The sequence below is a fragment of the Misgurnus anguillicaudatus genome, chromosome 2, assembly GCF_027580225.2.
Source record: "Misgurnus anguillicaudatus chromosome 2, ASM2758022v2, whole genome shotgun sequence".
In the NCBI taxonomy this organism is placed as follows: domain Eukaryota; kingdom Metazoa; phylum Chordata; class Actinopteri; order Cypriniformes; family Cobitidae; genus Misgurnus; species Misgurnus anguillicaudatus.
Window position 1 is genome coordinate 30,733,109 of NC_073338.2, and position 24,962 is coordinate 30,758,070.

Here is a 24,962-nt window from a genome sequence, read left to right on the forward strand (position 1 = left end):
CACATTTTCTAATCCAGAACTCTTAAAACATAATACTTTCCGGAAGAACTCGACATTGGGCTCGGCCAATCAGTACGGAGCATTCTGCCTGGCTGCCGTGGTAACAAGGAATGCGTTTGGTTTTTGAATCTACCAATCAGGACAGCGTATTCAGACATTTAAACTGGCGTTTATCCGTTGAGCAGCTGTACCTAGTCGGAGAAGAGTGGAGTGTTTTTGCTGAAGTGTGTATTACAAAATATTGTGCTTTCATCGGATTTTTATATTGTGCATCCAAAGAGCAACTTTTTGGAAGTGTGGTAAGAGAAATAATTCGCTAAATAATTAGTACATTTGTTATTATCGAGTTTTCTAGTACGCGACTGTTTGTTTTGTCTCATTTGTAATCACCTAAATGCGTCAAGCTCAAACGACGGTTGTGTAAGGTTTATGTTTAAATATAACATTTTTAACGTTACTTCAAACTCGTTCGTGGTAGTTTGTGTTCGCCATGTGATCAGACTGTATCTTTTTTACCGATGTTTGTAGAGTGGTCACAACTTTAGCAACAATGGCCCACTTTGGCTTTGAAAACGACATCCACAGCGTCCTAAGATTGGACATGCCGATTACAAACGCCCCGATGGCGAGGTGGCAGAGGAAAGCCAGCACATCCAACTCCACAAACCCAAACTCTCTATCACCCAACAAGAGTGTAAACAGATCAGTAAGCCTTTCCAAAACACCAAGCAAAACGCCAGGTAAGTGGCACGTGCAGGTTGTACTCAATGTAGTCTATCATCAAAATTGTTTCCTAAATATTCCCTGCCTTTTAACAGGAAAGAACAGCAAAACCCAAAGCACACCTACAGCAGGGGGAGACCGTTTCATCCCCACAAGAAATAACAAACAGCTGGATGTGGCGAGCTTTCTTATTTCAAAAGAGCATGAGCCGGCTGAAGAGACTGCATCCTTGGCAGTAAGTCACTGTTTTGTTTTTGTAACTGAGTTAATTTTTTTAACGTCATGATCACAACAAGACACCTTTACTGATGCATATCTTATTGTTCTGACAGACAAATCAAAAAGCTTGGTCTGTGACACTAAATGGGTATGACATTGAGGAAGCAAAAATCTTACATTTGGGAGGCAAACCACTAAATGCCCCTGAGGGTTAGTATTGCGTTGTCTTTCAAATGATTTACCCTACCTTACACCATACTATAGGTTGACTGACACCCAATAGTAACATCGATCTAGAATGAGGACTAAAATTAAAACTCATTTTTTTCACAGGTTATCAGAATAACTTGAAGGTTCTCTATAGCCAAGTGCCCACACCAGCCTCAGTCAAGAAAAGCAGATACATCTCTTCAGTTCCAGAGCGGATTCTAGATGCTCCTGATATCAGAAATGACTTCTGTGAGTTAATGGTTTTGTGTAATAGTGCCTTGTCTAATTTGTAGCTCATTAAAATATCACAACCACTGGTTTGTATGCTGTTTACCCACAGATCTGAACCTGATGGACTGGGGAAGGCAAAACCTGTTGGCCGTTGGCCTTGCCAACCATGTGTATTTGTGGGACGCTGCTGTGGGAGACATCATTTTATTGAAGAAAATGGAAGATGAAAACAATTTCATCTGCTCGGTCTCTTGGAGCAAAGATGGCAATTTCCTGGCTGTTGGGACTAGTGATTGTAAAGTCGAGGTAATTACTGATCTGGGGTCTCATTTATAAAACGGTGCATAGGATCCTTACTAAAAGTCTATGTATGCACAAAAGCCAAAACTGGCATACGCCTACAAATTTTATGACATCTAAAACAAAGCAATGTTTCCTTTAAAAGTCACAGATCACCTGCAAGTGTGCGTACATGAATCATCCTCAGATCCCCTGCAAGCCCATTCTCCCATCAAAGTAGTTTTTATAGATCACAACCTTTGCGTGGGAACTGGCGTACAGAATTTTCCAGCCCCGTTTTGTGCGTTTGCACGCTTTATAAATGAGACCCCTTGTGATTTTTACCTCGCAATTGTGGCATCTTTTGAAGTGTAAAAAATTATGTAATTGCTCAATCACATTACCTGAAGAATCAGACCCGAAGACCTTTTCAAGAAAGCAAGCTAGTCTGCTTTTTCTCTGCAAACCTGTAACCTTTATATTGTGTTCTTTTCCTCCTGTAGTTATGGGATGTGCAATGCCAAAAACGTCTTCGCAGCATGGATGGCCATTCAGCAAGGGTTGGATGCTTGAGTTGGAATGATCACATTTTGTCTAGGTAAGACCAATATCATCTAGTAATATAAAAATTATACATTTCTTGAAACAAGAATTAAGATCTTTTTGCTCCTTTTTCTCCTTAGTGGCTCTCGATCTGGTTTGATTCATCAGCATGATGTTCGGGTAGCAGACCATCACATATACACATACGGGGGGCACAGTCAGGAAGTTTGTGGCCTTACTTGGTCCCCTGATGGAAAATATTTAGCTAGTGGTGGCAATGACAATACTGTGTTTATTTGGCCAATGACAACTGGTTCAGAGCATCGAGCTGTCCATGCACTAAATGAACACCAAGGAGCAGTCAAGGTAATTTTTCATTTGATCTGCAAAAAGTGATTTGATGTGGATCCCTCTTATTATTTGATCTTTGTTTACTTGTGTTAAGGCTTTGGCATGGTGTCCGTGGCAACCTAACATCCTTGCATCTGGAGGAGGTACAAGTGATCGCCATATTCGCATTTGGAATGTCAATAGTGGCTCTTGCATCAGTTCTTTGGATACATCCTCACAGGTAGGCTCCGTTTATGTTCACGATTGTTGTCATGATATAGACGGAATCATTTTAGTAATTTTTCATCGGTTCCTTTCAGATATCATCTCTTGTATTTTCACCAAATTACAAAGAGCTGGTGTCTGGTCATGGTTTTGCTCATGACAAGGTTATTATCTGGAAGTACCCCTCGCTTACTAAAGTTGCTGAACTTGAAGGCAAGTTTGTCACTCTTCATTCATTCAGGGTGATCTTTACAATCGCAGAACTGTTAAAGATGAGAAGATAAACAACATTGTTTTCTATTTCAGGACATGAAGATCGAATTCTGAACTTGGCACTGAGTCCAGATGGTTCTACGGTGGCTTCTATAGCTGCTGATGAAACCATTAGACTCTGGAAGAGTTTTGAAAAGGATCCTGTCAAAAAACCCAAACCTACCAGCAGTATCATTCAGCAACACATTCGATAAATATCAAATGCCTATTTTAAAGCAAAGGTGAAGTAGGGAAGTCTTAATGTTTGATAACTCTGGGAGTTAATACTTTTGCTTTCAAAGGGCTATGAAATTCTATGTACAACCACAGAGGAACTCTAAGTTGTTGGGTGCCCCCAGTTACGTGTCACACACATCAGTAATTTCAGTAGGATGAACCATGCCCTTATTTCTGTTTCAACAGCAGCAAGTGTTTTAAGATTGTATCTTGTTCTGTGCTTATGTCATGGTTGTAAATTGAATTTCTAGAAAACTCTACTCAAAGTATGTTTTTAATGACTTGTATTTTTTCCTAATGGAGACTTGTCTATGTAACCCTAAAAGTGATTAACTTATGTACAAAAATGTAAATTTCAAATAAAGTTTTTGTAAGGGACAAAACTTCAATCTAGCACAGGTACCTTTTTTTGAGACACCAATTTGTTTTTAAAATTTGCTAATTTTCCAGCTCCCCTTGAGTTAAACATTTGATTTTTATTGTTTTGGAATCCATTCAGCTGATCTCAGGTCTGGTGTTACGACTTTTAGCATAGCTTAGCACAATCCATTGAATTTGATTAGACCATTAGCATCGCACTAAAAAGTAACCAGAGTTTTGCTTTTTTCCCTATTTAACTTGACTCTTCTGTAGTTAAATTGTTTACTAAGACTGACAGAAAATTTGAAGTTTTTTTTTCCACAAGCAGATTTGGCTAGGACTAAACTCATTCTGGCATAATAATCAAGGACTTTGCTGCTGTAACATGGCTGCAGCAGGCGTAGTGATATTACGCACTGCTCGAAAATAGTCCTGCCATTGAAAGTTACTAAGGGGACTATTTTCGGCTGCTGCGTAATATCATTGCGCCTGCTGCAAGCCATGTTGCAGCTGCAAAGTCCTTGATTATTACGCCAGAATGAGAGTAGTTCCTTGCCATATCTGCCTAGAAAATCGCAACTTAATTTTCTGTCAGTCTTACTACACAATGTAACTACAGAAGAGTCAAGTTTTAAATGGGAAAAATATCAAAACTCTGGTTACTTTTTTAGCACGATGCTAATGGTCTAATCGGATTAACTGGATTGGGCTAAGATATGCTAAAAGTGGTAGTGCCAGACCCAGAGATGACCTGAATGGATTCCAAAACAGTAAAAATGTTTAACTGTTGGTGAGCTGAAAAATTTGTGTTTTTTTTTTAAAGTGTAATGGCCCTTTAAACATTAAATTTTTATGCTGATGTTAATGCTATAATCGGACGCAATGGATTATGCTAAAAGTGGTACCGCCAGACCCTGAGATCAGATTCCAAAACGGTAAAAATCAAATGTTTAACTCTAGGGGAGCTGGAAAATTAGCATATTTTCAAAAAAGGGAGTGTGCCTTTAAATTATTACTGCCCTTATAAAAACAAGATAGTTGACTTTTCAGTATGTGTAGAAATTGGTCTTGATATTTTTTGCTTTAAAACAGGTGTTTTGAAGCTGGGTCGAGTCACACCGTTGGATAAGATGGGTTGCGGAAAGTCACTTGGCTGTTGAATAGTGGCACAAAAACAATTTAGTCCAACTAATAATGACTAGCATTGACTGATTTTGATATGCTACACCATAAGGTATCTTGACGCTGCAACTAAACATTTCATTAATATACTGACAAGCATAATAAAAACTACTCCATTACACGAGAGAACATGTGTTGGTCGATCCTGGGAAAGATTATACTCATTTAAGTGGGTTGTAAAACAAAAAGTTTGGAAACCCCTGCTTTAAAGGCAAGGCATGTCATAACATTCAGATCTGATGATTTATTTAGGCTACAGGCAAAAGAATTCTATGAATGAACAACACTTCACAAATTGATGGGCTATGTAATTTTAATGCCACATTCATGTCAGGCTTCACATGCTAATAAATACATCAGGTTATAAAACAATAAGCAACACTGGTGAACAACTTGGGTGCAAACAACTATAAATGCATCCAAATCTATCGTTATAAGAAATGCAAGATATGTTTCACAGTAAAAAAAAATCCTGTCTTGCATTTATAAAAAACACATCACTGGTGAACATTTGCATTGCTCAAAATTTAGACGCTCTGCTGGTCTTTCAAGTCTATTAAACACTATTCATCTTAACTTTGTGTGTGTGAATCAACATTTGCTTTGGTTTCATTATCTAACATATCCAGTTTCACAAATAGAACATACAAAAACCAAAAATACAGTTTCTTATAAAAAACGTTTATTAACTGATAAGTTATGAACAGAATAAAAAATTGACAACTCATACATTTCCAATAAATTGTGAAGAAATATTTATTTACAGTCAAGTTTGGGTTAGATCTGTAAGAACTGTACAGTGTGCAAACAACTGGAAGAATCATACGCCAGCAAAAGCCGAGGTCAACATAGACAAGCTGTCGGGTTTCAGAGCGACGCCAACAATGCCGATTTCAGTGGACGAATTCTCTTCATGCACAGTGCTCCCCAGCTTGATGCTATTACATCAATAAATACAAAAGAAAGGGGGGCCCACTGCCAGATCCAATGTGCCATTTCATCTCCGGTGCGATCATAAAAAATAACAAAAACAAAAATTGCAAATATGTCTCTGGTCTAGCGTGGTGTTCCAGTGGAGTCCCCTATGCTATATTTTCATTGGCCTGTTTAGACCTCCTTCACTTTCCCATTGTGAGCAAATCCATTAGTGTAGTGCACGGTACCATTTTCCAAGTGTTTGCCATTGGGTACCACCACTGCCTCAGTCAGCGTGGTAGTGCCGTTCTGTTTGGGTTTGTCTTCGTTGCTAACAGGTAGCCGCTTGCCCCTTATATAAGCTTGGATCCAGAAATTGGAGAATAGGACAAAGAAAAACATGCCATAGATCCAGATAAGATGGATGAAAATGGGAACTTGGTAGTCACACTTTTCCATGAAGTAATACTGAGAGATATGGACAGACACCAGCACAAACTGAATCTGTGGAAAATCAAAAGAGAAATAAGAAGTTTCATTTAAATTGATTTAGTTGTCTTTAATGCAAATTTTGGTCACGTTGGAAATCAAGCAATTCTATCCACATAACAGTATAAGAGTTTATTAAGAGTTAACACTAACCAGCTGGATAGCAGTCATGTATTTTTTCCACCACAGATACTTCTGGAAACGTGGCCCTGCAGCTGCCAGACCGTAGTAGCTGTACATGATGACATGGACGCAGGCGTTCACCAAAGCGTGGAACGAACCCATTCCTCCAACTATCATGTACAAATGATTTTAAGAAGATTTATTAGTATATGACAACAGAGGACATCAACTCATATAATTACTTTGAACTCATGCAGGCAAGAAACAAATAGTTTATGTTTTTTTTATATTCTAGTATAACGTACAATATAGTGGCCAAAATAGATTGTATAGTTGAATATCTACAATATTTACTTTTAATGCCCCCTCATCCTAGCTTAAACCATTAAAGAGGAGGTAAACACTAAACTTTTAAAGGTATTTATATTTGCAAAAAGGCCAATCACAGAGTATTAAGAAAATCTTGCATTATTCAAATACACAAAAGCTTTGAATATACAAAAGCAGGTAGTAAAGCACACTTATTATTAATATTTGTTGATCTTTTAAAAGAGATTTTTTAAGGTGTCAAATTAGTCATTGGTGTCCCCAGCTCTAAATAACATATAAATAATTTATTATAGCATGTTAAAATTGACACTTTGTAGGTGTGAGCAAAAACGTGTAGTTTTTGGGTGTGTCCTTTTAAATGCAAATGAGCTGAACTCTGCACTTAACGGCAGTGCCGTGGTTGGATAGTGCAGATTAAGTGGCGGTATTATCCCCTTCTGACATCACAATGGGAGCCAAATGTCAATGACCTATTTTGGCACATGCTTGCAGAGAATGGTTTACCAAAACTAAGTTACTGGGTTGATCTTTTTTCTCATTTTCTAGGTTGATAGAAGCACTGGGGACCCAATAAAAGCACTTAAACATGGGAAAAGTCAGATTTTCATGATATGTCTCCTTTAAAGTAATATTTTATAGTCTGTGCCCCGCCAGTCCTGGACTTAACTCTACATCTGAGCTTCAGTTTATACTCCAAACACACCAATGCAACATGCATACGAAATTTTGAATGCATCTTAAAGATATTTAAATACAGAGCTAAGATACTAATTGTTCAAAGTTGGCTTAACCAACCCTGTTCCTGGAGATCTACTGTCCTGCAGAGTTCAGCTTGAACCCCAATCAAACACACCTGAACCTGGCAATCAAGCATTTTAGGGCTACCTAAAAATTAGAGTCAGGTGTGTTGAAGCTGGGTTGGAACTAAAATATGCACGAGGGTAAATCTCCAGGAACAGGGCTGGTCACCCCTGGCTTAAATGTTCAAAGTTGCACTTTGGCTACTACTGTACCAATGTCACTATACTATACTGGACACAACTTTTAATGCTGCCCTTGTTTTACATATAGGTACATTCTGACGCTTTCATCCCTTAAGCCCGGGATACACTGCAGGATTTTTGCCTGTCCCAGATGAGAGATAGCCATCGTGAAACAATCGTCGCGATTTTTGTGATCGTGGCTCTTTATCGGTGGTCCTATGTCGTACAGTGAGAGAGGTTCAAAGATGGACGTTTTCCCGGTCTTGCGTCCAAAAATAGTCTACGATAGTTTTCTGACAGTGTCAGAAATGCAGCATGATCAACACCAGTGTGTTTGCTGCCACAACCTACGTACAAGTATTTGTTTACCACTAGCGCATGCTGGTGACGTTGTGCTAATTTGTGACGCAGCCATCGAAGCCTCTGTTGAATAGGTGGCATCATCGCACAGTCTACATGCTTGTCGTAACGCAAGTTTAAACGATAAATGTTGCACAGTGTGATAAGGTAATAATCTTATAGGAGTGCAAAAATCCTGCAGTGTATTCCGGGTTTGAAATGTATATTTCGGGTCTTTTGAGTCCTGGAATATCTTTAGGCATAATTTTAACTTTATATATGTTTTGGCAGCCGTTTAAAGGCGGGGTGCATGATTTTTGAAAAACACTTTGGAAAAGGGAGTCGGGCCGACTACCAAAACACACTTCCAATCAGCAGAAAGGGGCGTGTCTATTAACCGACATTGTTGCCGGGTTGCGTATGTGTTGGGCGGGTCTATCAAAAGAAGGTCCAGATTCTATTGGGGTAAGGGCGTGTTTGTTTAAGTGATTTCAAATATCAACATTGGCTTTCAGAGATAATGCACCCCGCCTTTAATGACAAATAAAATGTCAATATTTAATAATTTTGTAATTGTTAATGAGGTATTATTTTTTTTACTAATGAGAACCAAATGTGTAATAATGTTTGGCAAAAAATGTATGCATATAGGCTATGGGTTAAAAACGTTTACAAATGTTATGTAGACTAGCAGAAATGACAGACTTACCAGGAGTAAGAGTGATGCCCCACCACCAAGTCCACGGCATGACAGAATGATGGAATATATGCAGGAACGTCACCTGACTGTGCTTCTTTCTCAACACAAAAAACATCTGCATCACAGACACAGTTCTTGTTAATTGAGGTAAGAAAACAAACACCTTAAAGCAATATACACTTAAGTGGGAAAAACCTTTAAAAAAATTCTTACCGTATCAAGCAGCTCAACATACTTTGAAAAATAGAACAACCAGGCTGCTCGAACCATCTGAGGAAACAAGGAAAAACAATTATAGATATTTTACAACAAAGACTTATTAAGTCATTGAAAACGGCTGAGATTCACAGAAAATCTTACTCTGAGAGCCTGAGGGCTGCTGGAGGGGTCACAGAGATCACATCTCCAGGTGTATGTTGTTCCCCAACCAGCCATCAAGAACTGTAACAAAAGGAAATGTTAGACAGATCTGAAAAGTTCTGAGTATTTTTTCCATTGAAATTCTTTGCTCCTGAGTAGTGCTGCCTCACGATTAGTCGTGACTAATCGTTTGCAGAATAAAAGTTTTTGTTTACATAATATATATGTGTTCACCGTGTACAATAACTATCTTTATATAAATACACACACATACATGTATAATTTTAAGAAAAAAAATATATTTATGAAATAAATATTTATATTTATATATAATATAGATTATATATAATATAGAAATATAAACATGTATATACACATTCAAATGTTTCATAATTATATACATGCGTGTCTGAGTGTGCATTTATACATAATTATTATACACATATATTATGTAAACAAAAACTTTCATTCTGCAAACGATTAGTCACGACTTATCGTGAGGCAGCACTACTCCCGAGCTCCTTCGGCAGGATTATCATTTCCACGGTAACAGCAAAGTCTCTAATTTGAGGATACGCGATAGTTTCATGTGCGCGCGCGAAAGTTTCACGTGAGCACGCGAAACTAAACAAAAAAAAAATTCTGCACATGGTTTCGCGTGAGCACATGAAACTAAACTTTAGATTTGTTTACTCCAATGTCACCTTAGGGGCTCGGTGCATATTCGGGGCTTACACATCTAAAAATAAAGGTATTTAAAAGGTTCTTCACAGCAATGCCATAGAAGAACCTTTCTTGGTTCCTCAAATAGCCATTCAGTTAAAGGACAAGTTGGGTATTTTACACTTAAAGCCCTGTTTTCAGATTGTTTATGATGAAATATAACGGTTTTGTCTGAAATTTGGACATATGCGGCTGCCCCGAGAATTTTCGGGTGTTTGGGTTTCACCTCACACCTCTACAATGGGTTTAATGGTGCACTGGAACAATCCTTCCTAAAATGCATTAAACTTTCGTTTACAAAGACGTGAAACTCACCGAGTGGTCAGGGGTGTTCACTGATCCAGTTCCAGTGCACCATTAAACCCATTGTAGAGGTGTGAGGTGAAACACAAACACCCGAAAATTCTCAGGGCAGCCGCATATGTCAAAACCATTCAATTTCCCCATAAACAATCTGAAAACAGGGCTTTAAGTGTAAAATACCGAACTTGTCCTTTAATCTTTAAAAAACCATTCCTTTTATACATTTTTTTATAGTTCTTTGGAAAAAAATTAATCGAACCAATCAGCCAAACATTTTTCTTCTATAGCATCATAAAGCCCTATTTCTAAGGGTGTATACTATTGTTATTTACCTTAAAATTTTCTATATTACTACATCTGATTGGTTTGTTAATCATCTATGAGGATTAGTATTCATTTTTGTCTAATATGTGACTGGTGGGATTCTTCTAATGTGAACATCAGTTCTAGTCCAACTATGAAGTCCAATAAGTGTAGTCAAAAATCACACATGCAAACCAGTTACTCACCTCATAAACAATGTAGGCATTGTAGGCCACCATAAAGAAGTTGTAGAAAATCATAGTCGTGTTGAGATGGAATGGTTTGCGATTTGCCATGAATCGTGGCCCTACATGTAGAACGAGAAACACGTATCCCAGCAGGATGACCGTCATTTCAACAGGACTCTTCATCAGTGGATAATCCCGTACTCTGGGATCTAAAGAAAATGACAGAGCGTCTATGTTACATACATACAATGCATTATGTGATAAAATCCACTCTCAATTATCAGATTTTTGTACACAGTAAGACTATAAACACGCTCTTACCTGTTCTCTTCAGAAAGTAGTCATAGAACTTCAAAACGTTGGACCCCACCTCTGACAACATCTTGACTTTGTCTTCAGACAACCAAAATACTGGAAAACATAAGTAATTACATAAGCGAGCAGACAATGGCAATACAGCTGGTAAAAGCTATAGACAGAGACTGATGGTAATATGCTGTTATCAACAGAACAGTGTGGATTCAGAGTCAACAATGGCAGCCTAGCAAAGCAAACAGAAAACAGCTGGCCATGTGAATCTGTACCCGGGTGGTACCACATATGAAATGATAAACCATAGCATGACCTGTGTATCTTGACTAAACTGCAACTACAATGAGCAAATGCTGCCAATTTTCACATATCGTTGTTAAGCCATTCACAACTGTTTTTTGTATAAATAATAACTCAATTTATTAATACGAAGTCTATAACTAAAAAATTAGATTTAACTTATCTGAAAGCAGATGTTTCTATGCTCGCAGACACACAGAACGTCTAGACACACAAGCATAACAGACCTATAAAAACCTTACGTCCTTTTCCGTTTTTGTGCGAGTAAATGTGGCAGAGACGTGATCAGATATGATGACAAAAGCACGCTTGAAGCTGACACTTCGCTCTCTATCTGTCTACAGATCTCATGCGATGCCATCTTCTTATCAAAAGACTAAAGTATAACCAAAGAGAGACAAAAGGCTCAAAAACGTATGTTTAGATGTGCAAATTGAACTTAAAACTATGTAATGTAATGATGAAACTGTTCTGTTGCCTCCTGTGGTACTACAAGGCCTCTAATGACTAATAGTTCAACAGTTCAGAGCAAGTTAAACAGGTGAGGTGGAGAAAGGCAGATATCTCACTGTCCCGTCATAAATTCAGATGAACCAACTAGACAGGAACTGCTAATATAAACATGAACCCAAATGAATCTCAAATAACTTAAGCAGAAAAAACATAAACAGGATCAGAGCCTGTACATTTTGCTCAGAGCCAAGCAGGTACATTAAAGTTGAAGAACAATTTCAACAAGTCAGACTTATTAGAGTTCCCATTCAAAGCACCTCAAGCCTATATCTCACTTTCCTAAGTCACGCCTAAAATGCCTGCTAAATTTAAACTATACAGTGAGCTGACAACTTGACAAGCTTACCTGTTGTCTTTCTTTTGACTCAAACTCTCTAACTCCAGCCAAAAGAAATGAATGAAACAAAATGATATGAATACTGCCCCACAGGGGCAAATAAATGAAGGTTGGACTTTCTTCCTCTCTGTGTCCCAACTACCAAAAGTTCCTCTCCTAAGCCAGCTCTCCTGAAACAGAGGAAGATAAAATGTAATCCGGTGGGAGCTTTGGCAAGGCTATGACGCGCCTGCATGGAGAAGTGTCACTCACTGTCCTACATAAACGTGAGCTGTGGATCATTCTAAAGAGAGACAACACCCGCCTGGTTTCAGGATTGCATTCATCTGTCAGGAACCGCCCCCTGAAACCTGCCTCAAATCTCGGCGATTGGCTTTTGAGAGTGAGCCTGGTCAGCGATTGGCTCTGAAACTAGTATGTTTCTTGTTATGCGGTGGAAGTAGGCGAGATTTAAGCGGCGACTGCTCTACAATGAAAAGCCTTTTGTTTCCCTAGGGTCACGAATATGGGTGCGAGACTTATCCTGAAAGAAGAATAGCCAATTAAAACAAACAAACAAACAAACAAACAAGAATCAATACTATCATCATTTCTAATAATTCTTAGATGATATGTATTTTATAAGTCAAGTATAAAGAAATTAACTTCATCAATGAACTTGTCTGACTCACAGTGCTTATGTTTAGTGATGTTAAGCAAAACCTACAGCAGACATTTATTATAATGTCCCTTAGGCTGATCTGAGTTCATCTTAAGCTAGATGCGCTGTATCACACCAGCATCAATGACAACTTATATACATTTATTATATGCACTCAGCAAGTCAATGAGTTCTCTAGCAGTCAGATATCATGTGCCACTTGTTCTCCGTGGGGGCACTACCATCCCCACGTTAGTTTCACTGGATTCCCGTAGCACTGGTTTGACCCGTTCCTCAGACGTTGAGGACAGGGCGTGGAATCACTCAAACTGACTCACTCTTACAGCAGTTCGGGAGGAGGAGAAGAATGCCAAAAATCCTGACGTGTGCGGGGGTCAGGCCGTATTTCGCTGACACTAAAACAAGTGCTATGTCATAAAACGCTATTATGGTTAAGTACATTTGAAAATAAAATAAGAAACCCTTTATTACCGTTATTAATACTTTTATATGATCGCTGAATGAACTTCCTGTGGTGGAGATATCTGAATTGACAAAAAACAAGCCAGGTTGCCTTATCAGAAGATTAGAATAGCCAGTAACATATAAACTTTATTTTAGTGCTTGGCATCCGGGACTTTGAACTCTTTCCAGTGCTTCATGTACTAGACAAATCATTTATAATAAATTTTTTTTTTAAATTTACATTCACAAGTTAACCTGCCTATCCAGTCTTACCTGCAAATAACTGTAAACAAATTTGGTCTAAAAATAATAAAACTAGATAATAATAATAATAATAACAATAATAATAATATTAGAGGTCAATTTATAATAAATATTATTAATAATAATAAATGATTAAGGGAGGAGTCAGGGTGTTGGAGGGATGTCGGAAGAGCTGTCGTTAGAGAAAGGATGGTAGCTGCTTAAAGTGATAGTTCACCCAAAAATTCTGTCATTATTTTCTTACTCTTATGTTGTTACAAACCTGTATAAATTTATTTGATATATTTTAAAGGAATATTTTACCCAATTGAAACATGAATATATATTTAAATTAGGTCACCTATGTAGTAGATATGTGAAGTTTTTAAGAAATTGGTGCCTTCTAGGCCGAGAAAAGACAGAAAATGTGTTTTTTGCTAATGTGGATGAAAGACACCAAATCCCAGAATGCATTGCTTTGCTGCTCTACTAGGCCACGCCTACCGGTTCGAGAGGGCAGTAGGGAGGGACGTTCTCAAAAACTAGGCTAACTACTAGCAAGTTGACTCGAAAACTGAAATGACACCGGTTTAAGGAGTAGTCCACTTTAAAGATGGGGCCCTTTGACTTCCATAGTCTCTGTGACGAGTTAGTTGATAGATTATTTTAAATACTATCTTTCTTTCATCGAAATTGTGATAAGCTGCTTTGTACCGGGATGTACAGTCAAAACCAGTAAAGAACAAGCAGTAAGTTTCCATCATTTGCCGGTTTTGGCGGTTTATAGAGGTAAAAACCGTAGCTCAGCTGACGGACGTGAAAAACAAACAAAATACTCACTTTATACTCTGGCCTCCGTTTCTCCTTTTTTTTTATATCATTATGTCAGTATCAGTATTTTCTTTCTACCATGCACAAATAAAAATGTCACTGAACTTTTGCGGTGTAATTTTAACAATGAGCACTAGGGATCGACCGAGATGGATTTTTCATTGCCGATGCCGATACCGATTTTTGTTTCATCAGCCTTAGCCGATGACCGATACAGGCTGCCGATTTTCTAGAGCCGATATTTGGAGCCGATACTGGGTTTGCTCACTCAATTTACATCATACAAATTATGTAAAAAATGGCATGTTGTTAAAAAGAGATGTTATTAGTTTGCACAGTTCTTACATTTATTTTAGTCTAGGACTAGTCTAATGCCTGTCCAGGAAACAGCCCCATAGAGATGAAAAAAACCCACTTTGTTCAGCTATGATCAGCTGTTAAGCCGAGCTTTAAATGTTGTCGTGGAAAGGTTGGTTGTTTTAAGTCACATGACCTGCAATCGCTTGCGGGTTCCAGCACTCTGTCTGTAAATTATACCGGAAAAATCGGTAAACACGGCAGATATGTATCGGCCGATGCCGATACACATAAAACTCGCAAATATCGGCCACTAATGAGCACTCAAACACATTAAACCAACAATTACTGAAAACACACACAAAAACAGATTATCCACGGGCACTGCACTAGTGCATAAAAAGACATACCTGTATTATGAAACAGCGCGTCAATCGTAACCAAAGGCGAGTTCGCGTTGCTGAAATGTCCATGCTAAGCGTTCACAATATAACATCCATTTGTGTATTATTCAATGTATTACAATATGAGAAATATTTATATTCCATCAAATTTAGTATAAAAGAATCAGTACGCCCCAGCTCGAGTCTGCCCGGGTTTTCCTGACCGCCAGACAAGACTCGCTCCTCGGCTAAAGCAGCTGCTCCGGCATCCTCTTGTTTTTCGCTCTATTGCGGATCGTACGTGTAGCCACGAGCATCGGATTCGCGCACCAGATCTTCAAAATCCCATTCTGCCATAACGTCTTCAAAACTAAGATAGCTGACACTGTTTATTGCCTGTTGTTATAAATGTTTACTGCTGAAAAGAGAGAGCATTAGCCAAGATTCAAGATGGCTGACTCTTGTATTGATTCGTACTTTTCCGAATGGACTCGGCAGTCCAACCCCTATGGGTGGGTTGAAAACATGCGTAAATAGCTCCTACTACTGGCTTTAGTCTTTGCCTCTGGCCAAAAAGTCCTCCGATGACGCAAAAATCGTCGTTTTGCGTCATCTGAGGATTTTTTCCAGAACCAAAATACAGATATCTCTCCTCTCAGGGGAACATGAGGGAGGGAAACACGGTCATTCACAAATACTGCCGGGTTTCTGCTGATACAAAGCTGAATGCTAAATCGGTGAAGTATCCCTTTAAGATCCGTCAGTGCAAGTTATTTTCAGTTGGGATTTTATATGCTCTCTTTATATACTAAGCCAAACAAAAAAGGACAAAAGGAATGTTATGTTTTCCACACCTGCCCATGTGTTTAGCCACCCATTCGAACCCTTGTGTTACATTCCTTATCAACATCATCACCTTATTCTTCACACCTTGCCAGAGGGTTATACGTTTGCCTCTCCTCTCATCGTCTATTGCAACACCTGACCAACCTAGACATGTGACTAAGACGTATTGACCTGATCTGGTGAACTCACTGCATCAATTATTTCCTCTGCAATGTTAGATTCAGTAACTGTATTAACCAGACATCTAGGAATAACCAGAGGAGCAGGGCATCTTTTTGGAAGACCAATCATAGGTCACATGGTCATTGCTTTGACCTGGAGAACATTAAGGGGCAGTTTCCCAGGCAGGAAATAGCTTAAACCTTAGTTAAATTAGGATATTTATATACCTTTAAATTATATATTATATATATATATATTACATATTTTATAAATAAACATTACTGGTGTAAATCTTAAGACACAACGCTTGCACTGATACATTTTAAGATATGTCAGAGCAAGTTGTTTTCGAACAAGACAACACTAACATTTAAAGAGCACCAAAAAAGTTTTAACAGCTTGCCTCTGCTGGTAGATACATCAATTGCGAACATTAGTCGTTTATTCTGAGAAAAATAAAAATGTTTGTTAACGACGAAAACTGCAAATGTTCTACAAAAATTACAGTAGCTGTTATCAGATAAAGCCAATCATGTATAATCGAGAGGGAAAAAATCAGACAAGATGCTAGATTTTTATTTGCCTTCTTTGTATTGTATCTGAAGTCCAAGTTAGATTTTTGGAGTTAAATTTTAATTCTGCAAAAAATAATATAACATTTACATGATTTGACTATTTTTCATAATCTAGGCCAGTGGTTTTCAATCTTTTTCACTTCAAGGTTCCACAAAACAACCGTTGAAGGCCCCCCACTCACAGTTTCTACTAAATAAAATATACTAGAGCTTGGCATAACTAGACATATGTATATCCATTACCAAAATAACCAAGCACAAGAAATACAGTGGCAAGAAAAAGTATGTGAACCCCTAGGAATAAACTGGTTTTCTACTGTGATTTGCCATAAAATGTGATCTGATCCTCATCTAGGTCACAACAACAGACAAACACAATGCGCACAAGGTGACAACACACAAATAATTCTAGCTTCTTGGGTCTTTTTTGAGAACCCCCATTAAACATTCACAGTACTGGAGGAAAACGTAAGTAAACCCTTGGATTTAACAGCTTGTTGAGCCTCATTTGACAGCAAATACTTCAAGCAAGCGCTTTCAGTAGTTCTGAATCAGACCTGCGCATCGTTCAGAAGCATTTTTTGCTCATTCCCCTTTACAAAACCCCTTTAACTCAGACACATTTGTAGGATGTCTGGTGTGAACCACTCTCTTGAAGTCATTCCACAGGTTAAGGTCTGGGCTTTGACTAGGCCACTCCAAATGGGCGCATTTTGTTTTTCTTAAGCCAGTCTGTAGTGGATTTACTACAATGCTTAAGGTCATTGTCCTGTTGCATCAACTAACTTCTACTGAGCTTCAACTGGTGGACAGCCACCCTGACATTATCCTGTAGGATTTTTAGGGCCCGAGCACACCGGGGTGTGAGGACCCTATTGTTTTTCAAGGAGTTATTATTATTTTTTTTCTTTTTCTCCGACTTCAGCGGGACTTTAGATGGCCTAAACATACTCGAAAACTCATGAAATTTTGCACAGATGTCAAGAGTGATGAAAATTTACATGTGGTGTAGGCTTTAGAATTAGGCGTGAGAAAATGGCTCTATAGCGCCACCTACACATTTTCAACGAAGCAGCCCTCGGACTGTGTTTGACGTACAATTACGAAATTCGGTACGCGTCTGTAGCATGACAAGACCTACAAAAAAGTCTCTTGGAGCGAAGCCGTAAACCAAACAGGAAGTCAGCTATTCGGAGTTATTTTTGTGATTTGGGCGCAGTTTTTGTCATTTCCAGACGTCATACTTTAACTAACTCCTCCTACAGTTTTCGTCGGATCATCTTCATATTTGGTGAGTGTCATCTTAAGGCCTTTGTGATGCTAAATTGCGAAGGATTTGACTCTACGTAAAAATTTGTGTCGGTTCTGGCCCGACAAAGTTTGATGTTTTCCAATGAAACAGGAAGTTGCTGGAACTCATGCATACAATGTCCGATCTGTCCCAAATTTCACATGATTGCTAAGAGTCCTGACCTGAACACATCTACATAACAATTTTTATTTATAGCCATAGCACCACCAGCTGGCAACCTGAAGGAACATGTTTTAGCGCCACTTTCAAATATTGAATGAAGCAGCCCTTGGACTGTGTTTAACTTACATGTACGAATTTCGGTATGCTCATGTATTATTACAAGCCCTACAAAAAAGTCTCTTGGAGCAATGCCCTAAACCAAACAGGAAGTCAGCTATTTTGAATTATTTCTCAGATTTTGGCTCAGTTTTTCTCATTTCCAGCAGTCATACTTTAACTAACTCCTCCTACAGTTTTCGTCGGATCATCATCATATTTGGCGAGTCTCATCTTAAGGCCTTTGTAATGCTAAATTGCGAAGGATTTGATTCTATATTAAAATTTGTGTCTATTTCGGCCAGCCAAAGTTTGATGTTTCGCTATGAAACAGGTTGCTGGAACAGGCATACAGTGTCCGATCTGTCCCAAACTTCACATGATTGCTAAGATTCATGACCTGAACACATCTACATGTCAATAGTCACTTATGGTTATAGCGCCACCAGCTGGCAACAGGAAGTGACATGTTTACAATGATTATCCAATGTCTGATCTGTCCCAAACTTCACATGATTAATAAGAGTCCTGGACTGAACACATCTACATGTCAATAGTCACTTATGGTTATAGCGCCACCAGCTGGCAACAGGAAGTGACATGTTTACAATGATTATCCAATGTCTGATCTGTCCCAAACTTCACATGATTAATAAGAGTCCTGGACTGAACACATCTACATGTCAATAGTCACTTATGGTTATAGCGCTACCAGCTGGCAACAGGAAGTGACATGTTTACACTGATTATGCAATGTCTGATCTTTCCCTTACTTCACATTATTAATAAGAGTCCTGGACTGAATACATCTACATGTCAATAGTCACTTATGGTTATAGCGCCACCAGCTCACAACAGGAAGTGACATGTTTACACTGATTATGCAATGACCGATCTTTCCCTAACTTTACATGATTAATAAGAGTCCTGGACTGAACACATCTACATGTCAATAGTCACCAGTGTTGGGCAAGTTACTAAAAAATTAGTAATTCGTTAGTTACTAATTACTTCTTTTAAAAGTAACTGAATTACTCTACCGGTTACTGTATATCAAAAGTAATTAGTTACTTAGAAAAGTAACTTTTAAGTTACTTTTATGTCTGCTTTTTAAATGTAAATATGAACAGTACTGAACAGTCAAACAGTAAAATGATATGGATGGGCTATTTTACACGTAAGACTCTAATATATCACATACTGTAGGAGCCTATTTTGCTTTAGATTCAACCTTTGAATATTTTTGTTAGAAATTATCTTAATATGTAAACTTAGTTTATTTATGTATATCATTTAGACCATTTAGACAAATATTCTGCATGTTTACAAAAATATAAAATGTGTTAAAATTGTGTAGTGTCTCTTTAAAAATTTGGAGACAATTGTGTCAACATGTCAAATTTTGTAAAATAAATTATAATTTTTCTGATTTCATATTTATTTTAATAAGTTAGAAATGTCTCCGCTGTGTCCTGCTGACAGGCGCGATGCGCGTGCAGCAGATGAGGCAAATTATGGGTCCTCCGAAGGTTAGACCGTCTCATTTCAGTTCTCTTCGCGAACTTCTGAGCGCCTTGAATGGGCAAGTGCTCACCTTTTATTGCATGCTTAGTAGGGTGCAGCCCTTGAATTGGAACACAGCTTGTGAAGCTTGCCGCAGGGACTGCGCTCTTTGGTCATATATTGTTTGTTTTCTGTTGGATTTAAATGATACACAGATATTTAAGATATTTATTCAGAAAACAGAGTAGGCTACGTGGATTGTTTTGTCGGACGGACACAGAGCGAGTGGATTGTTTTGTCAGATGGACACAGAGCGAGTGGATTTTTTGTTCGGATACGGAGAGACTGAAACTAAAACTAAAAGCGAGCTCACACATACTATGGAGTTTTAACACGGGTGTACACCGCAGTGTGAATATTTTAGTGGAAACAACAATCGCGGATCGTTCTCTTCCATGAAGCCGATGTAAACATCTAAGAATATATGAACATTTCTTAGATTTATTACCTTTGTGGACTACAAATGCAAGTTGATGTCATACTGCGATTGCTTGGTGAAGATAATTTACAAACATGAGACCGGATGGATTATGACTTGCGCACAATTTTTAAACAAAGGTATGTTGTCTCGTTTAGATTTTTCATGTTCATTCTATATGCACTGTCAGCTATGATGAAGTGTAATTAATCATTGCGCCGCCAACTACGGTCCTGCGACGTCAGATATGTCTTGTCTATTTTTTACAAAATAGAGTAACGCGAGTAACGAACTCATTTAAATTTCAGTAATTGTAATTGCGTTACTTGATTTAAAAAAATAGTGGAGTTACAGTAACGCGTTACTCCCATCACTGATAGTCACTTATGATGCCAATAGTCAGTTACGGTCATAGCGCCACCAGCTGGTAACAGGAAGTAACATGTTTACAATGATAATGCAATGTCGGATTTGTCCCAAACTTCACATGATTGATAAGAGTCCTGGACAGAACACATCTACGTGCCAATATTTACATGTAGTCACTCATACTCACACACACTCGCTCACTCACTCTCTCTCTCTCATGCTATCTTACACGATACTACCTCGCTGTCATTTGTAATTAGCAACAGGAAATGTGGCACATTATACTACACTTTCAAATGGTTCACCTATGTTTACATGCTTAAATGCCTATTTACTACTGTTCCCTTTAATTCTTATGCCACGGCGTGGCGGTGTCAGGTGTGCGAGGGCCCTTCCATCACTGCTTGCAGTTTTAATTTTTACTTAATAATTGGTAAGCTGTGCCCATTTTGCGCCATAATATTTTTCCCAAAAAATTCAACTTTTGCTTCATCAATCCATAAAATATTTTCCCAGTAGCACTGGGGTTTGCCAAGGTGCTCTTTTGCAAACTTCAGGCTCACAGCAATGTTTTTCGGGAGAGCAGCGGCTTCCTCCGTGGTGTACTGTCATAGACACCGTGCCTGTTCAAAGACTTGTGCATGGTAGACTCAGGAACAGAGCTGTGTGCCCGTTCCAATGATGTCTTCAAGCCTTTAGCTGTTACTAGTGGGTTCTTCTTTACTTCATTGATTATTCTGCATGGTGTCTTAGGAGTATCTTGACTGTACGCCCACTTCTAGGAAGGGTAGCTACAGTATTTAACTGTCTCCATTTATAGACAATTTGTCTAAGTGTAGACTAATGGAGGTCTAAACATTTTGAGATTGTTTTGTATCCCTTTTCAGCCTTATGGAGTGCAACATCTCTTGATCAGATATCTTTATAAGAGCATGGTTCAGAAGAGCTGATGCTTCTTAAGGACAGCCATCTTTAAATGTGTGAGTGTCTTAATATCAATGAAAACCACACATTTAAACTCGTTTTATTAATTGGACTCCAGTTTGCCAGCTTCTGACAAAAAAAGCTTTCAATAAAGTAATTAGTCCATGGGCTCACTTACATTTTCCTCCAGCATTGTGAATGTTTAATGGGTGTTTCCAAAAAAGACACAAGAAACTGGAATTATTTATGTCTTGTGAGCTTATGCACATCGTGTTTGTTTATTGTCGTGACCTGGTTGAAGATCAGATAACATTTTATGGCAAATCACGGTAGAAAACCAGTTCATTCCTAGGGGTTTACATACTTTTTCTTGCCACTGTATCTTGATTTGTCCTATTTTGAATTATTTAAAGTCATCCTGAGACCCCCTTGGAAATTTGCTAACTTCCTTATGGGCCCCAGCCCCCTGGTTAACAAACACTGATCTAGGCCACTCTACATTAAGCAGACACTTTTTATCCTAAAATGTATACAAAGTTATGTCATAGGGAGGCAATAGTACAAAAGGTGCCTATACCAAGATCAAAGTTTAAACTATTCTGAAAATACACTAGAAATGCTTCACACATCTAAGCCAAAAATATATAGCTAAAGTAGCAAACACACATACAAAAAAACCTGAAGCATCTGAGCACCATATGCAATTTCATTTAAAAAATCAGCTGTCTTCCATTTCACTCATCACTTCACTAAATCAACCTTTGTTTCCTGTCCCAGCCCTTGTGACTAAGTAAACTCGATTATATAATTTGAAAATGTTCTCAAATACACATACTTGTGGGACAAGCAGAACAATCAAGCTTTAAACACAGCTATGATTGTTAATCCTAAATTAATAATTTACTTCAGAACTGCTATGAGTTGCTGAAGAGTTATTGTCAGGAACCAAAAATGCTGATCTGCTGAGGGTCTGCATTCATTGGCTAATAGAAACAGACACACATCAGCAAAATATGAATAGACAATATGCTGGCCTCCACCTTGGATTTAAAGGGATAGTTCACCTAAATATGAAATTCTGTCATCATATACTCACGTTATTTAACCTCCTAAGACCTGGAAGGCCACAAACCTGGAAGTTGTTTACACCATAATAATGTTTAATTCTGTGTAACTGGAACCTGTCGTACACAAATGTGGACAATTACACTGCTTCATGTTCAAAGAAAATTTTTTGGTTATTATATTTAATGGTTCTTCCCAAACCCAAATAGCTGGAAGAAATCTGAAAAAAGGACAAAGCAAAGCTCGGGTCTTAAGGGTGGGGGTCGCACACTGGACGAGAAGCGCAGTCTAGGACAATTTGGAGGTATCGTACACAGGAAGTGCACATTAAATAGCGCGAGCTTAATCAGATAGTGTGTACTTCAAAATGCAAAATATACATTAGCAACCAATGTTAATCGTTAATGACTTGGGACAAGTATGATGTTGTTTAATGTTAAACTGTGTAAGTGGCGCGACAGGGGTTTGAGCAGTGTCCAGAGACACAGCGGACAGCCGCCGCCAGTGTGCGTACATTTATAAAAAATTATGTGTTCTGTTCTAAGATTCTTGGCGCGACGCGGCCCTTCTCGTCCGGTGTGCGACCCCCTTTAGGAGGTTAAAAGTAAATATTTTGATAACCGATTGTAAGTTGACAGTACCTGTTGACTTAGTATCCGTTTTTCCTATTATGGAAGTCAATGGGTACCATCAACTGTTTGCTTAACATCATTTATCCAAATATCTTCATTTGAACATGCATGTTCAAGAGATGAAAGAAATTCCTACAGGTTTAAAACAACATGAAAGTGAGTAAATGATGACAGCATTTTCATTTTTGGGGTGAAATATCCCTTTAATTTATTATACGACTGTCTGAATACATAAGCCAAATCCAAATTGCTGTAGCTGATAGTGTGCAGGGTAAGAAAGAATAGCCCCTCTTAAAAGCAGTAAAACTGGATGGTTGGCTCTCTTTCGGCGGTTAATTTAAGGGTGTTGGTAGTTAAACATCAGTATTTTATCTTTCACAAATATTTCACGCATAGTAACTTCTAGCCCATTGAGAATAAAGGATCTTACAAACAAACTAAACACACTCCTACCCAGTTTATTATTTTTTTTAATAGAATAGGATGTGCATATTATCAAACACAAATTATAATTGATATTTGGTTAAATATGAGAATTAGGAATTTGTATTTACTTCTATACTTAGACTTTTATAGATTTTGTTATCTGTGTCTTTAAGCATGATGTGGTTAAAGCTAAACCTTTTTTTGGGGGAATTTAATATGTACTTTTAACATACGATTTAGTTTCGGGGTGACACTGATGTCTTTGGCATCTAGGAAGTATGTAACATCAACAACTTATCAGATACTGTTGTAGTAGTTCTGGATTCCAGTCAATCTATTACCAGTTCTGACTCCTTTACCCCACTTCCCATAATGAGCCTTTGTGATGGTATCACAACACACAGCAGATAATACCATTTAAGGCAGGGGAAGTAAACAAAATACCAAAAATAAAGCTGAATTGTATAAAATTAGTAAATGTAGTCTTGAACATGTATATTTTTGCATATCAATGAAAGCACACCACCATAAATGAATGAAGAAATGATGTTAGAGTGAGATTGTGTGACACCTACATTCACAGAGAACTCAGGCCACACCTCACTCATTCATTCATTCAACATCTCAGCATTGCTCCCTCAGCAGTTACATCATAAATATTAAACATACCGAAAGCTAACCTTAGAATACCATCCTACAACCAGTTTAAAAGCTTGGCCAGTCTGGCATGTACTAATGTATATAACAAAAGTAACAAATACTTTTATAGTGATTGTTATGGGTGCTACCTAATTTTTTGCATGTGCTTGTTTCAAGAGATTTTGTCATACTCTGTTTACCATTACAAAACAAGCTCTCACATATTGCATTGGGTTAATTTGGGATCTAGTTCAATAAAGGTGACACTGAAACTCAAGTTTTAAAAATCTGAAATAAACTACACTAGAAGACAACATAGTTACATGTTTACCAAAGTCACATCATGTGTGAACTGACCTGTTATCAGAGCAAATTTATAAAGTCGATTTTATTTACCGATTTTAACCTGGTAATAATACTTACGCATGCAAGACAGAAATGAAACAAATGTAACAAAAATGTAACAAAAAGATTTAATGTAAACTCTATCTTCGAGGTTCATCGAGTTCCTTTCAGACAAAGCTATTGTAACGCAAATAAATGTAAAAATAAAGAAAGAAATCAGGAACAATTTGCAAGAGATAACGCTTACAACAACTTCAGAGCAATACCAAAATCTTACCTGATCAAGCGTGCGTCATGACGCAGGAAACGGTGTGGTCTGGATCTTGGCCTACGTAAGATCTAGTTTGTTACATTTATTTCAACTTTTCGTCAGTTCATTTGTAGCATGGCATCAATAAAGAGAGGGAGAAAATAATGGGGCTGCCGAGGGCCATACAAAAAGATTTGAAGTTTGTAAGCAGCGTTATGTATTGTAGTTTGAGATGATTATTATTAAACCTACTGGGAACTGTGTACCGCTACTGCTGTTTTCTCTTGTGCTTACACTTTCAGCCAGAAGA

At 38.0% G+C, this 24,962-nt stretch overlaps 2 protein-coding genes across 5 annotated transcripts; one reads left to right on the forward strand and one right to left on the reverse strand.

The window, feature by feature from the left end:
• Window positions 1–138: 138 nt before the first annotated feature.
• On the forward strand, window positions 139–3,632 carry cdc20 (cell division cycle 20 homolog). Its single transcript, XM_055202552.2, has 11 exons — window positions 139–299; window positions 529–740; window positions 819–958; window positions 1,056–1,152; window positions 1,276–1,401; window positions 1,493–1,689; window positions 2,166–2,260; window positions 2,346–2,571; window positions 2,651–2,776; window positions 2,856–2,973; window positions 3,067–3,632. The coding sequence occupies exons 2-11, from the start codon at window positions 551–553 to the stop codon at window positions 3,225–3,227; spliced, it is 1,476 nt and encodes a 491-aa protein (XP_055058527.1). The 5' UTR covers window positions 139–299; window positions 529–550; the 3' UTR covers window positions 3,228–3,632.
• A 1,824-nt stretch (window positions 3,633–5,456) lies between these two features.
• Window positions 5,457–24,962, reverse strand: elovl1a (ELOVL fatty acid elongase 1a). 4 transcript variants are annotated; one of them, XM_055202556.2, is made up of 9 exons: window positions 24,905–24,962; window positions 24,680–24,730; window positions 10,869–10,958; window positions 10,566–10,756; window positions 9,031–9,111; window positions 8,884–8,940; window positions 8,680–8,785; window positions 6,349–6,488; window positions 5,457–6,210 (listed from the first exon to the last, which is right to left on the reverse strand). In XM_055202556.2, the coding sequence occupies exons 3-9, from the start codon at window positions 10,927–10,929 to the stop codon at window positions 5,899–5,901; spliced, it is 948 nt and encodes a 315-aa protein (XP_055058531.2). In that variant the 5' UTR covers window positions 10,930–10,958; window positions 24,680–24,730; window positions 24,905–24,962; the 3' UTR covers window positions 5,457–5,898. The 4 variants fall into 4 exon arrangements, with proteins under 4 accessions (XP_055058531.2, XP_055058528.2, XP_055058529.2 ...); XM_055202553.2 differs by adding an exon at window positions 12,019–12,179 and having other exon boundaries at window positions 24,680–24,954; XM_055202554.2 differs by having other exon boundaries at window positions 24,680–24,954.